The 15,312-nt window shown below is 49.5% G+C and overlaps 1 protein-coding gene across 5 annotated transcripts; it reads right to left on the reverse strand.

The window, feature by feature from the left end:
- Positions 1-248: 248 nt before the first annotated feature.
- Positions 249-13,888, reverse strand: Syt15b (synaptotagmin 15B). Of its 5 annotated transcripts, none has more exons than XR_011371535.1 (7): positions 12,719-13,054; positions 11,286-11,581; positions 9,338-9,508; positions 7,741-7,861; positions 6,131-6,310; positions 4,416-4,726; positions 249-396 (listed from the first exon to the last, which is right to left on the reverse strand). XR_011371535.1 is itself a non-coding variant. In XM_070020780.1 (7 exons), exons 1-7 carry the CDS (start codon positions 13,569-13,571, stop codon positions 4,584-4,586), a joined length of 1,119 nt encoding a protein of 372 aa, XP_069876881.1. In that variant the 5' UTR covers positions 13,572-13,888; the 3' UTR covers positions 1,740-4,583. The 5 variants fall into 5 exon arrangements, 3 of the variants coding, with proteins under 3 accessions (XP_069876881.1, XP_069876880.1, XP_069876879.1); XR_011371536.1 differs by lacking the exon at positions 249-396 and adding an exon at positions 1,740-2,097; XM_070020780.1 differs by lacking the exon at positions 249-396 and adding an exon at positions 13,507-13,888 and having other exon boundaries at positions 1,740-4,726; positions 12,719-12,861.
- Positions 13,889-15,312: the final 1,424 nt, after the last annotated feature.

Consider the following 15,312-nt stretch of genomic DNA (forward strand, 5'->3'; position numbering starts at 1 on the left):
GATAAGTAGCTTTTCTCTATACTACAATGAAAAAGATGAGAATGAAATCAGGAAAACAATTCCATTCACAAGAGCCTCAAAAAACCCCCCAAGAAAACAACAACAAAAATATAACTTAGGAATAAACTAAGGAGGTGAAAAACCTCTACAATGAAAGCCATAAAACCTTAAAATATTGAAGACGACATCAGAATATGGTAAGACCTTCCATATCCATAGATTGATAGCATTAGTATTTATTAATTACAAATTAGTATAGAATGGTCATATTAACACAACATAGAGACTCAATGCTTTTTCCCATCAGAATCCCAAGGTTCGTTCTTCACAGATGTAGAAAAATCAGTCCAAAAATTCATATAGAAACATAAAAGACTCCGAATAGGAAAAGTAATCCTAAACAAAAAGAGCAACAAGAGATGCATCACAATCCTAGACTTCAAATTATACTGAAGAGCCCTAGTGACAAAACCAACACGGTACTTGCACAAGCCCTATGTTGAACAGTAGAGGGCGCCAGAGACAGGGCGGTGAGCAGCGCTGGGTCGCCGCGGGAGCAGGAGGCAGGCCCAGGGTGCGCAGTCCCTCCCCTTCTTGATGGACCTGACAATCACGTCCCTATTTTTCTCCTAGCTCTCCACGCTCCTCCCCTCAGCCCCGCCCCCTCCGCTCATCAAGGTTGTCAGTCAGCAAACAGATGGTCAGATACAAAAGGGCCAACCGACAAACTGCTTCTTTGTCCCAGGTTTTATTTCATCAATGGAAATTTACACCACAGAAATATGGAAGGAAATGTGATCTGTAAAAGAAAAAGGGAGGGAGGCAGGAAGGAAAGGCTGAGTATGGATATCACTGGACCTTGGATAGACCCCTTCCCAGGAATGCAGGCTGTGAAGCAGCTACAGATGATCTGTCTTTTCTTCACTGTCTTTGGCAATATGTAATAACAATTTTTCAACATCCGGAGTCTGTCTCAAGTTCCACCTCTACTACTTTGTATGAGTGTGAGTATTTGTGTGTGCCAATACTGGGGGTTGAACTCAGGACCTGGGCTCAATGTCATGCCTTTCTTGCTCATGGTTAGTGCTCTACCATCTAAGTCACAGCTCCACCTCTGGCTTTTTGATGGTTAACTCAAGATCAGTCTCACAGACTTTCCAGATTGGGCTGGCTTCAAACCTTACTCCTCAGATCTCAGCGTCCTGAGTAGCTAGAATTACAGGTGTGAGTCACCAGCGCCCAGCTAATTCCTCTTAAAATAAAGCTAAGAATGGAAAGGAGAGCAATTTGGGCAAATAATCCCACACTAAATAGTAGGGGAAAAATACGAATATTACAATCTGTCTTCACAATGGCATACTAAATTCAGTTAAGGAATATAGTCATAATGGAATAACCAGGCTTATGGAAATCTAATCAGTAAATTACTCTTTTTTTCTAGTTACCTATTCAAACCTGCTTAGCAAGTACTTTCTCCCTGCTCCTTGGATAAAATATAGAGCGAGTCCCATGACTTTTTATTTATTTATTTTTGTCCCATGACCTTTTCCAATTACTGTTACAAGAAAATCTTTCTTCTCTTGCAATTTCTGGTTCCAAAAACAGGCTCTTCAGCACTTAGGCTACAATTACAAACAGAGTGTTGGGTCTTTTCTATTTTGTTTTTTCTTCTTTTCTCTTTCTATTTCTTTCCCTCCCTCCCTCCCTCCATTTCTTCCTCCCTCCCTCCTTCCCTCCCTTCCTTTCAGATTCTTGATTGGGATCTTTGCAGGATTACATTCTAGAAAAAACAACCAGTGACATAGAGCTGTATGAAAGCTACAACCCAGCCTCAGGTGAGTTTAGGGTCTTGTTAGAATAAGATGGCCTCTCCATACTCCGTCTAGCAGAGGAAGATACTCTCTACAGATAATTTTGCTGGAGCCAGTATAATTTATTATAATGGCAACATTCATTAATAACTGATGGAATATACCAGAAAACATGATTAAATGAAGAAAGCACACACAATAACACTGAGCCATTAATAACTCAGAGACTGATAGTATCAGATACTTGACTGATTAAGAAAATAGAGTTTCATCCAATCTCTGGGCCCTATGGGAAAGAATTAAATGGAAATTTAGAACTGGAAAACATAACGAATTGAATTAAGAACTTAGCATATATATTAACCATAGTTTTACTCAGCAGAAGCCATTTTCCTTGTATGCCAACACTGAGGCTTGAACTTAGGGCCTCTTGCTTGGCTTTTTCTTTCTTTTTTTGTGCTGTTCTTGGAGCCTGAACTCAGTGCCGGGGCACCGTCTCTGAGCTTTTTATGCTCACTGCTGGCACTCTACCACTTGAGCCACAGCTCCACCTCTGGCTTTGGTGGTTAATTAAAGGTAAGTCTTACAGACTTTTTTGCCTAGGCTGGCTTTGAATCTTGATCCTAGGATCTCAACCTCATGAATAGTTAGAAATACAGGTTTGAGCCACTAGTGCCCAGAAACAGAAGATTTCTTTCTCCCAGGGTTATGTGTAGATAGGATTTGAAACAACCCAGGTGGCTCATACTGAGGCACAGAAACACACGTGTAGTTTTTGTCCTGTGTCTATAGCCCCATACTGTGGCCATTCCTTTTTCTTTGAGCAGACCTGGGAGTCTCTTGCCATTTATATTTTTCTCAGACCAGTCAGATACACTGGTCCACTATATGCTGCAAACAAGATACTTAAAACTTTTCAAGTGACCCTAGAAAGGCCACTATTAATCATGAACCTTGGAGGTGGAGGTGTGGCTCAACCAGGAGAGTGTCAGCTTTGAGTGGAAAAAGCCAAATGAGTGTGAGGCTGTGAGTCCAAATCCCAGTGATTGGCACCAAACACCCCCAACATGCACACACACACACACAAAGTATGGTGTTGGAGGTTTGGATCAGTTGGTAGAGCACTAGCCAATGAGCAAAAGCACCAGGTACTGAGTTTAAGTTTTGGTCTCAGACCAAAGAAAAAAAAGAAAAGAAAAACATTGAGTCATGAGCTTCACCTCAGAATGTGGGGGTGTTTGGCACTTACTGGTTCCTGATCAAATGGAAATAGTTCTCCTTAGTAACCTGGTCTGTAGAAAGGTCTTATTCTAAGTGTGCTATGAAGCTGTTAAAAGCTATGACAGTGTGTTATTCCGAAAATGTGCATGTGAAATATAGTAGCAAAAACACTCAAAAGCTAGTCTGGCAGTATGGACCAGTGCGGGGCAAAGTCTATATGCACTGATGCATCTGAAGTGAAGTCTGAGGCACAAACTCAGCTGAAGTTGCTTTGCGAGGTAAGGAAAGAGAGACCCGGGTTCAAAGTTCTGCTTTAGTTACACAGTAACAACGGCATCAGCTCTGCAAACTCTGAGGGACTAGAGTACAGCTGTAGACCCTGCTCTATAACAGTAACCGTGAAGAGCACAACGGGGGTTCATTAGCTTGAACAGGACTTTGGGGCAGTTGATGGCAGTGACTGTGGAAATCGCCATCTTAATTTTTTATTTTATTTTGTACCAGTACAGAGGCTTGCATTCAGGGCCTTGAGCTCTTGTCGCCTGTATTCATTCAAGACTGGTGTTCTACCACTTCAGCCATACCTCCACCTCTGGCTTTTTAATGGTTAACTGGGGATAAAAGCCTCATGGATTTTTTTTTTTTTTTGGATCCGGTCGTGGGGCCTGAACTCTGGGCCTGGGCGCTGTCCCTCAGCTCTTCAGCTCAAGACTAGCACTCTACCACTTGAACCACGGCACCACTTCCGGCTTTTTTCTTATGTGGTGCTGAGGAATCGAACCCAGGGCCTCGAGCATGCAAGCCAAATGCTCTACCACTGAGCCACCTTCCCAGCCCCCCTCATGGATTTTTTTTCTGCCAGGTAGTTTTGAACTCTCTGAGTAGCCAGGATTGCAGGTGTGAGCCACTGGGGGCCAGCTGCCCTCATAATGACCTTGATGCCTACTAGGCATGAAAGTCATACATGGATTGTCAGGTTTAGGAGAAAAGTTCTCAGGCCCATGGGCTATGCCATGGCTTCATTCCTTCACCATATTCTACTGAAAGTGAGAGCCCAAAGGGCTGAATACTGTTGGCTAAGGCCAGCACAGAAACCAGCAACAGATCACATATAAGGGAGAGAAGTTGGGGCCTCTAGGGGAGGGTGCGTCATGAGCAAGACTTGACATGAAACCAATGCTTGGAAAGAAGTGAAGCACACTGCCAGCTTGCTGGCAGGTCCCAAGGTCACCTTGAACTTCCATTCAGCATAAATAGTTCGAGACACCTGAGATCCCATTATAAATCATGACCGTGATGAGCAGGATCATGATCTGAGTTCCAGTCCAGGCAGCCCCTCAGGTAAAGAGGGGTGGAGTGTGTGGAGGGGGCTCCTGGCCATACCTGCAGACAGGGCAGGCTCCTTTGTTCCTCTTCTCCGCCTGTACAGCAGCATTCACGTTGCCATGCCTCCTGCTGGCCCCACAGCACAGTGAGATGTTGGATGAAACATCCGTGCTGGCGGCTGTCTGGTGCATGCAATTGCGAGAGCTGTGCGCTCCAGGCGCTGTGTCATGGCTCAGAGGGGCTGCAGAGCGCATGCCAGCGCTTCACCAGTTCCTTGGGCTTGTTGAGCATCTCATTCCAGTGTTCCAGCTCCCTGCCTCGGGAGTACATGTAGGGGCCTAGCACCACACGGCCCAATGGGTGGCTCTCTTCAGTGGAGAGAGAGAGAGAGAGAGAGAGAGAGAGAGAGAGAGAGAGAGAGAGAGAGAGAGAGAGAGAGAGAGAGAGAGAGAGAGAGAGAGAGAGAGAGAGAGAGAGAGAAGGGGGAGCGCTGTTAATCTTGAGCATAGAGGATATATTTCTCACATCCTGACATCCCTACTGATTTCTTTCTCTGACTTTCACTTCCTTGAAGGAAGTAGCAAGTCTCCTTCTTTCTAAGCAACTCAAGATCTTCAAGAGGGTCCTCATTTTGCTCTAAAGGGCTGTATGTGTACACATGTGCATGTGCATGCGTGTGCCAGTACTGGGGCTGAAACTCAGGGCTTTGCTCTCTTGATTGATTGTTTTTGCTCAAGGATGGCCCTCTACCCCTTGAGCCACAGCTTCATTTCTGCCCCCCTGCTTTATTTTGCTGCTTCATGGGAGAGAAGAGTCTCACAAAACTTTTCTGGCTTTTATCTCTGTCTCCTGAGTAGGCAGGATTACAGGTGCAAGCCACAGCACCCGGCAAGAGCTACTTCTTGTCTCTGGGAAACCCCAGGAGAGGGAGCCTCATCCGCATCTGCAGGGTGTGTTATGCCCACTGCATGCCAAGGGGATGGCAGAGGAAAAGGGCCTCCCTAGAGAGGGGTCTCCCATCAGCTGCCTTCAGAATTTAGAACAAGCCACAGTGATGTCTATTTCCTAACTGCCACATGCACGGGAGATGGGTCCTACATCTAGCCCAAGTGACCAGCCATAGCCTGATGGCTCTTCTTCCCAGATAGTGGCAGTGCATGGCTGGAGACAGGCAGTGTGGGGTCCCTGGTTGATCTGACACCTTCTCCCTCTCCTCAAGGATCTTAAAGGATTTTTAGAAGGCAGGACAAAAATGCAGAGTGCACAAGGCCACAAGCACGGGTCACTGCACTGTTGACCCAGAAAGCCATCTTGCCTCCTGATCTCTCTGCAGATTTGCCCAAGTAAAGCAGCAGAGAACAATCTTAATCCTCTTTCTAGAAGCCCACAGAGTCCAACTGGACAAAAGCTGAACTCCTCAAGCCCCAGTCCTGATGACGAGCTGTGTGTTTTTGGCCATGGACCTCAGCCTCTCTGACAGTGTCTATAACCAGGAGTCAGATGGCTCCTTTAGTAGTCATGTATTCATTTTTTTGGGGCTTGAACTCAGGTCCTGGGCACTGTCCATGAGCTTCTTTTGCTATCACTTGAACCACAGTACCACTTCCACCTTTTTCTGTTTATATGGTACTGCAGAATCAAACCCAGGGCTTCATGCATGCTAGGCAAGCACTCTACCACAAAGCCACCTTCCCAGCTCTTTATTCACTCTTTCTTGGCAGCCTCTCCTTTGCCCATTGCCCCAACAGCCCAGGTCCCAGCCCCAGCCTTACTGTCCCCTTCAGTGTCCTGCAACACCGTCAGACTGAGGCTGGCTGTGTCCAGCTCGGCAGCATCAGCCTTGAAGCTGAAGGTCTCATTGTACACAGGGTTGATGGAGCCCAGGACAGTCGAAGTTTTCTTGCACTTGACAAATTTGTTGTGGTTCATCAGAGACAGTTTGACATATACACCTAAGGGGCAGCAACACACCAATGGGCAGGGAGAAGAAGGCAGGGCCCAGCCTCCACCCGTGGGAGCTCTGGCTTAGGAGGACACATGCCCAATCTCAGTGCCAAGGCCCCTTTGCTCTCAGCCACCGAGACCAGAGGAGGTGACAAGAGGAAACAAGGTTGATTCGTGGGATGGTTTCTAGCCAGGGAAATACTGGGTTTCCTGCCTTTTCCTTTCTCTGCCTTGGGAGATGTCCAATGTATGAGAGCCCGTCCTTCCCTTTTGGGAAGGGGGTTCATGGTCCTCAGGCCCCTCAGGGGTCTCTGGAGCAGCTGTTTGTTCAAAGGGCTGAGGGTGGGACTCAGATGGCTTTAGATCCACAGTGGAGGCTTGGCTCCCAACCTGCTTTTGACACCCCAGGTACAAACCCCACCAGGCAGCAGCACGCACTTCCATATTGTTGGGAGCATTAAAAAGGGTTGGGTTAGGAGGGTCAGCCAGGGTCAAGTCTTTGTCTCTGTTTCTGTCTATCTGTCTGTCTCTCGGTTTCTCTCTCTCTTTTGGTGCCAGTCCTGGGGCTTGAACTCACAGCCTGGGCACTGTCCCTTAGCTTTTTTTTACTCATGGCTAGCACTGTACCACTTGAGCCACAACTCCACTTCTGGCTTTTTTGCTGATTAACTGGAGATAAGAGTCTCACACATGTTCTTGCCTGAGCTGGCTTCAAACCGAGATCCTCAAGATCTCAGCCTTCTGAGTATCTAGGATTATAGGCATGTGTTACCAATGCCTAGCAGGGCCATGGCTCTTGATTTCAGTGTTCTGAGAGGCAGAGGGAAGAAAACCAGACTATGGGCATGAGGCTCCTCCTCCAGGGGCTGGGGGGTGCCAGGCTGAGGGATAGGTGGAGGTAAAGGACAGTTCCAGGAGACTCTGCACTGAGGAAAGGATGGTCTTGGGTCAAAGTAGAATTCTTGGTAGGATAGAATGGCTACAGCCTTGGGTTCACTGTAGAAAAAGGCTTCTCCTACCAGACTTGTCCACTGTGGAGGGCAGGACACAGGAGATAGTGAGTAGCTGGTGATGGGGTACGTGCAGGTAGAAAGTTGGGTGGTGAGCTAGGCACTGGTGGCTCACACCTATGATTGGAACTACTCAGGAAGCTCAGATCTGAGAATCACAAGCCAGCCCAGGCAGAAAAGTCTGTGAGAGTCTTACCTCTAATTAACCATCCCTCTCCCCTCCCCCCAAAAAGGAAGTGAAGCTGTAACTTAAGTAGTAGAGCACTAGCGTTGAGCACAAAACTCAAAGACAGCCCCCAGGCCCTGAGTTCAAGCCCTGTGACTAACCAAAAAGAAAGAAAAGAAAGTGGTATGGCTAAAGTCAGATTCCAACCTCAGGGTTATAGGGTGGGAGATTCCCTAAGAGGAGAAAGAAGGGGGGAACTCACTGACAACACCCCTGTGTTCCCGGAGCTGGAGGCCCTTAGCACGCAGCACAACCACGGTCAGGCGGTTCAGGTAGTCATTGTAGCCAAGGCAGAACTGGAGGTCGCCAAACTCCGAGGGAGGCTAGGGAGGCCAAGATGGAAGCCCCGATCTACTCACCAGCAAGGGTGCCGGGAGAGGGGGGGACCACAGAACCCCACAGTGCCTCCTTCCTCCTCCCAGTGGTCAGACACCATGCATGTGACCTGCCAGCCCAGTCTCCTTTAACCCCCTACCATTTTACAGGTGGGGAAACTGAGGTGTGGACAGTTGGAGGGACTTGTGCAGTACAGACTGAGCAACTCTGGTGCCAAAGGCTGAAATCCGAAATGATCTGACAGCCAAAATGTTAAGTAAGCAGAAATTTACACAATGAAAAAATGTTGTTTCATTTACAAAACCATTTAAAATAGTGTATAAAATTATCTTCAGGTGAGCCAGGAGTAAGTGGCTCACACCTATAATTCTACTCAGGAACCTGAGATCTGAAGACAGGTTCAAAATCAGTCTGAGCAGACAAATCCAAGAAATCCCATCTCCAGTTAAATAGCAAAAAGGTGAGAGTTAAAATATGGCTCAAGTGGTAGAGAGCCAGCCGTGTGGAAAAAAGCCAAGTAAGAGGATGAGGCTGTGAGTTCAAGCCTCTGTATGGGCACTCCCCATGCCAAAAAAAAACAAAAACCAAAACCAGGTTTTGTGTATGAGGTATGTATGAAATGGAAATGAATTTTGTGTTAGACTTGGGATCCTTCCCCAAGATATCTCTCATTATTCTATGCAAATGTTCCAAAATCTAAAACAGCAGCATTTGAAGTAAGGATGCTCGACCCACAGTAATGGATCAGAGGCAAGAATTCACAGCCAGCTCTGTGGCGTTCCCCAAATAATTTTGAGGAGCTCATGTCCTTCTTAGGATTGGGAAAATAATGGGTAAATACTTGTCAGGCTGGGTGCGGTGGCTCAGGTCTGTAATCTTATCTACTCAGGAGGCTGAGATTTAAGGATCATGGTTCAAAGTCAGCCTGGGCAGGAAAGTCCATGAGACTCTTATCTCCAATTACCCAGCCAAAAGCCGATGTAGAGCTGTGGTTGAATGTTAGCCTTGAGCACAAAGAGGCTCAGGGACAGTATCCAGGCCCTGAGTTCAAGCCTCAGGATTGGTACTCCCCAAGATATATAGAATATTATGTTTAACCTATTATATATAATATTACATCATATATTATGTATTATATATTTTTAATATCATCCCCCCTCCCCGTGATCTATTTGTCACTGCTGACTGACCTGGGTGAGAATCCAAATGTACATTCTCCAAGTTGTCTAGGTCATCTGACAGCCTGAGTAACAAAGACCTTGGGGGTGCCCTCCCTGCCCAGGAGCAGGTCCTTGTCCTTTCACCTCATGTAGCTCAGTACCTGTGCCCACCACCCCGACTCACTCCTCTAGAGTGGTATGCAGGGAGCTGAGGATGGATGCTGGCAACAGGTAGGAGGTGGATCCTGTCTGCACCTATGGGCTGCCCAAGGTGGGGCTGACACTTGAGGACCTCCACCTTACCTCCAGGCTCTCAGCCTCCAGGTCTCTCCAGATGATCCTGCGGCAGTCACCTGCCAGGGTCTCACTCTTCAGGGGGAACAGCACGTGGCCTAGGGGCTGGTGTTTCCTCTGTTTGTCTACATGGTACACTGAGAACTTCAGCACTCTCTGGGTGATGCTCTTGCTAGACACCTGGGGGTGGTGAGGATCCAGCCAAGAACAGACATAGGGGTACAGAAATGTGATGATGTTTGATACATTGTACACAGGCACTTTGGGGGAGAGGCATCTCAAGATTACATACCTCAAATCCAGGTACCCCTAAGGGACCCTTCTTAGCATCAGGATCAAACACTATGGAAGTATGTGCCATAGTTGGGTCACATAGTAAAGTGGGCAGACCTGCAGTGTCCACCAGCAGCTGGGGTCTTGTTAGAAAGGTCAGATTTGAGGCCACTCCCCAGACATAGGAATCAGAATCTGCCCTTGAACAAGGTAATTTTCTTGCACATAAAGCATAGCAGGACATGGCCTGTCGCTGCTAATGACATCAGGGAGACCAACTCTTCTGGTTCTGAGACTTAGCCTGCTTGTCTATAAAATGAGATCTAGGTCCTTCTCAGAGATGTAAAACCCCAGTCATGGTGTGTTACCTATCACAGAAGGCCAATTAACACTGATCCTCCCTGCCCCCCACTGCCCCCTGTGGCCCCTTTTCTTCAAGGATCAGGTTGAAGCTGGGTAAGTAGAGAGTGCTGAGTGGCTGAGTGCCTTAGTCTTGATCTCAGGTCAACTGGCTGCACAGCTCTTTCGAGAATGTTTGTCCAAGGCTTCTAAGCAGGTGTTGATTTCCAGTGTCCCCCAAGGGCCCCTAGTCACCTGCTGAGGCTCTCAGGTCACTGTGGACTAAGGGCCCCAAGTGCCTTGCCACATCAGACCTTACGCCAGCCCTCCCAAGGTCAGCGGAGGTAGCATTTCTGCCCTAGCATGGCCTTCTAGCCTCTGACAGCTTAGGATATTCCTGCCCCACTCCAAGGTGCCTGGGGGGAGGGGGTGTTTCTAGGGAGAATATAAACGATATCCTGCCTTCCTGGTATAACTTTGGCCAAAATCCCATACTACCTAGGCTTTGGGCTTCCTTTGAGCCTTGTGGACCAGGGCTTGGCACTCAATAGGTCGTCCAAAGCACCTCTTGCCTAGATCTGGGGTGTGTAATTGTTTTTTAATTTTTATTTATTTTGTCAGTTGTGGGGCTTGAACTCAGGGCCTGGTCACTGTCCCTGAGCCTCTTTGTGCTCAAAGTTGGTGCTTTGCCACTTGAGCCACAGAGCCACTTCCAGTTTTTGAGTGATTAATTGGAGATTAAAAAAAAAATCTCACAGGGACTTTTCTGCTTGGGCTGGCTTTGAACTATTATCCTCAGATCTCAGCCTCCTGAGTAGTTAGGATTACAGGTGTGAACCACCGGTGTCCCTTAATTTTTTTTTTTTTTTGAATTGTGCCAATAATGAGAGCTTGAACTCAGGACCTGAGCTATTTTCCTTAGCTTCTTTTGCTCAAGGCTAGCACTTTACCACTTGAGTCACAGGTCCACTTCAGGCTTTTTGGTGATTAATTGGAAATAAGAGTCTCATTTTCCTGCCTGGGCTGCCTTTGAACTGTGATCCTCAGATCTCAGCTTCCTGAGTAGCTAGGATTACAGGTGTGAGCCACCAGTGCCCCACTCTGAGTTGTGTAATCTTGAGACCTCCTCCAGGCAGCCAGCACAGGAGGGTCCCAGCTTCTAGCCATCCCCTTCCAGTCTCTCCTCTGCCCACCCCATTAGGCACTGACTTCCGCAGGCCCAGCCCCTGCTTGCTAAGTAAAGCAGGACAGGAGGCAGAGAGGTTCATGGGAAGTAGGGCGTGCAAGGCCTTGGCTATTCAGGGGTCTGGGTTGTCCTGGGCAAGGCTCCCTCCAGAGTCCTCACCTGGAAGATGAAGTGTTCATCGAACTGCGGGTTGGAAGTTTTGCGTTTGGTCTTGGATTGAAGGAAGCGTCGCTCATCAGGCAGCAGGTGCAGCTTCACCAGGGGGCTGCAGGTCTCAGAGGGAGCTTGCAGCTGCCGTGCCTTGATCAGGCCTACCAGCAGCCTCTCAGCCTCCTGCTGATATTCCACCGAGAACCACAGCCTGCCCAGGCAGCCAGCTGGGAAGTCAGTCTCACTTGTGTCCTCGGGGAACTGGTACAGCTCTGGGTTGATGGCTCCCACCACACATGCCTTTCCTACAACAGAGGGGCAGCAAGGTCTAACCATCCGGAGGAAGACAGGGACATGGGGAACAGTGGCGAGCCCTTGATGCACCCCCACATTGGCCCTTGTCCTATGCTCTGATCCTAGTTAGTCTGACGGTTCTCTCTCCTCCTGTCCTTTTCAGACTAAGTCCTACTCCTTCAGCTGGTATGGTATCTCCAGGGAGTTTTCCAAAGCCAAGCTGAAAGCCTTAGCAGAACCCAGAACATTCATTCCACACTGGTCCCTCTCCTGACCTTCATCTCTAGAGGTAAATGTCTGCTTTGTAGCACATGGTGCCCAGTGCCTAGCTAGCTCTTAACTGTGGTATTTAGAGAAAGACTCAGTGATAAGAGGTTTCCTTTTTCTTTTCATTCTTTCTTTTCTTTTCTTTTCCTTGGTCCCAGTACTAGAGCTTGAACTCAGGGCCTGAGTGCTGTTTCTTAGTTTTTTTTCTGCTCAAGGCTAGCACTCTACCTCTTGAGCTACAGCTGCACTTCTGGCTTTTTGCTAGTGAATTGGAGATAAGAGTCTTACAGACTTGCCTGCCAGGGCTGGTTTCAAACCAGTCTTCAGATCTCAGCTTCCTGTGTAGCTAGGATTACAGACGTGCTCCACTAGCACCCAGCTAAGATATGTCCTTTTTTTCTCTTCCTTTCTCTTCAAATTAGAAGGGCCAAACTGGTTATTGTCTGATTCCTTGGAAGTTCTTCGAGGATATCTCCAGAATTAAAGGGAAACTTAGGAAGTTGTGTCTCTCCTTCTTAACCTTCTGCCCTCCACCATTCTAGAGTAGGACCCAGGCACAACTCTGCAGCTGGGCATGGCTGGGCTCCAAACCATCACTACTACTTCATGACTTTGAGGAAGATAATGCTAACCTTCCTGAGCCTCCATGTAAGAACGTATAAAATGGGGTGATATTATTTCCCCCACAAAATCATGATAAGGTCAGCTTACTGGCATGGAGTTCAGCTGGCACTTAGTGAATGAAAACTAGCAGAATGAATGGGGTAACTCTGACATCTCTGGGCTGGCCTAAGCTGTGTTCAGGTGCCAGATTGGTGAAAACAGATGGATTTTTTTTCAGCTGCTGAGCTGGAGGAGTAGTACAGGTAGTACTTACGCACCAAGGCTGTCAGTGGAGGTGTGAGATGGGAGCTTGGGGGCTGGGCAGGGGTCCTGTGGGGCCTGAGCCCTATCTCTGCTGTCCAGGGGCACCCAGTCTCGGCCTTGGAGAGAAGGAGGCACCACAAATGGCACATTTGGTGGCCTGATCAGAGGTAAGGAAATATAAAACAACATGAAAGGGCTGGTGCAGCCACAGAAGGCTCAGAGGAGAGGCTTAGTACCAGGGGCTGGAGGGAGAAAAGCCACAGGAACAAAGACACAAGAGCATAATTTCCTGGGTCTGTTTGCCCTCCTCTCCCTATCTCTTCCCTTCCCTCTCTTCTCCCTTCCCTCTCTTCTTCCTTCCTTCTCTTCTCCCCGCCTCCTATCCATCCCTCTTTCTCTTCCCCCTCTCCTTCCCCTTCCTCTCTCCAATCCCTCCCCCTCTTTCTTCCACCCTCTCCCCCCCACATCTGCCAGAACCAGAGCCCCAGCATCTCTTTGCTCACAGCTGTGAGCAGAGAATCAACATAACCTCAGCCTGTTTGGGTTCTAATTCTTCTCTTGCTTGTCATGCTACCTATGATGTATACACTCTAAGCCTCAGTTTTCTCACCTGGAAAGTTAGGTTCATAATGCCTGCCTTCATCTTATGGCCAGGTTTCTGGGATTTCTTGCAGAGTCCCTCGTATGCTGATGACCCATAATAAGTACTCTACGGACAGAACTTTATTTCCCACTCCACCCCAAAGGCAAACTCCACAGGAAGTGGAGAGACCGCCCCCCAAGTTTCCATATTCTGCTTCACCTGTGCAGCTGGCCCTCCCCATGTGGCTGGCAGCACCTGTTAGAGGCAGCAGTGGTAGTGGTCATGGCTGGTGACTCTGGCAACTCCTCATAGGTGAACGTGACACAGAGCCTTCTCCACAGGCAGCAGCTCACCCCGATCAGCAGCACCAGCAGCAGTCCCCCAACGATGCCCCCAATCACCAGGGCCAGTTGAGCTAGCAGAGGCCACCACGCAGAATGTGAGTCCACCTGAGGAATGCTACTCCTCTCTGACCTCTGGGTTAGGGCAGGACAACAGCCCCAGGAGTGGCAGGCAGGTGAACAGGCTGCTTGCTGACTAACTGCTGGGGTCTCAGTGGAAAAGACATTTCCCTGGAGCCCCTCTGATTCCTCTTGGCGAGCCAGATGTCAGAATGTGGTCAATGGGAATCATTTATTTGTGTGTCTGAACAGAAAGCAAACCTACCTAGGGCACTTGGTGGCTCAAGCCTGTAATCATACCTACACAGGAGGTTCAAAAGTCCTGGAGAGGGCTGGGAAGGTGGCTTGGTGGTAGAGCGCTTGCCTCACATGCATGAGACCCTGGGTTTGATTCCTCAGCACCACATGAGCAGATAAAGCCGGAAGTGGTGCTGTGGCTCAAGTGGTAGAGTGCTAGCCTTGAGCTGAAGGGCTGAGGGACAGTGCCCAGGCCCAGAGTTCAGGCCCTACAACCGACCCCCTCCCCCCCCCCCCCCCCCGCAAAAAAAAGTCCTGGAGACTCTTATCTCCAACTAACCAACAAAAAGCTGAAGCAGAGGTGTGGCTCAAGTGGTTGAGTGCTAGCCTAGAGTGAAAAAGCTAAGAGACAGCACTTCAGGCCCTAGTTCCTGCACAAAAAAAGGAAGGAGAGAGAGGGGAAGGGGAGGGAGGGAAAACCTCCCTGGCCAAGCCTCTGCCTCCCCTGATCTCCGCTCAATGTTTGAGTGTGGGCTTGGGTGTGCATTCAGTGATACCCCAGGAAGACTCGGCTCTGATGTTCACTCAGAGCTCTACCTTTGGGATCTGGAACCTGCTGCAAGGCTGGATCCCGGATCCAGTAATCTTCTTCAACACCGCTCCGCCCTCTCCTCCCTGCCCCCCCCCTCCACTACTTTGGACGGGAGGTGGGAGGCTCGGCAGCTAAGTGGGAGAGGGGGAGGGGTGTCAGGTGAGACAAATCCAGACTTGAGTCACCCCACCCCCACATGGGGGGCGGGGGGACCTGGGAGGCTTCGCTCAGAGCCCACTGAGCACACAGACGCTGGATCTCTGGTTGGCGATCCAGGCTGAGAAAAAGAGTATGGTGCGGGCACGTACCAGCATGGGGTTTCTCCAGCTCCAGGGCCCGACAGGGCGGGTGGTGCGAAGGCGGGGTCCCCCGTACCTGGCTGACTAGGGTGGCCCCAGCGTCCACTGCCTTGCGGCCGGCCGAGGAGGGGCGTCGCTCCAGCCGGGCCCGGGTGGGGAGGCGAGCGCACTTACCCGCCATGGGGCTGCTCTGGTTGGCTCTTCTTTGGGGGTGTAGGGGGCGCCAGCCGGGACGGGGTCGCTCGGGTCTCTTCGGTACAGGCTCTTAGACCTCAGCTCTTCCGCCGTGGATGGCGCGGGGCGGCGCGGTGGGTCCTGGGCGCGGTGGCCGGAGGCAGGCGGGACCCAGCGCCCCGACGCCCCGGCTCCGCCCCACGCCTCGCCCGGGCGGGGCGCCGAGCGGCCCCTGAGCCAGAGCCACGGGGCGCCAGGGTGAGCCTGCGACCCCAGGCTGGGTAGATCACTTGTGGATGATCTTAAAGCCTTCTCCTCCAGC

The sequence above is a fragment of the Dipodomys merriami genome, unplaced genomic scaffold (genome assembly GCF_024711535.1).
Source record: "Dipodomys merriami isolate MVZ:Mamm:240054 unplaced genomic scaffold, mDipMer1.0.p SCAF_14, whole genome shotgun sequence".
Taxonomy (NCBI): Eukaryota; Metazoa; Chordata; class Mammalia; order Rodentia; family Heteromyidae; genus Dipodomys; species Dipodomys merriami.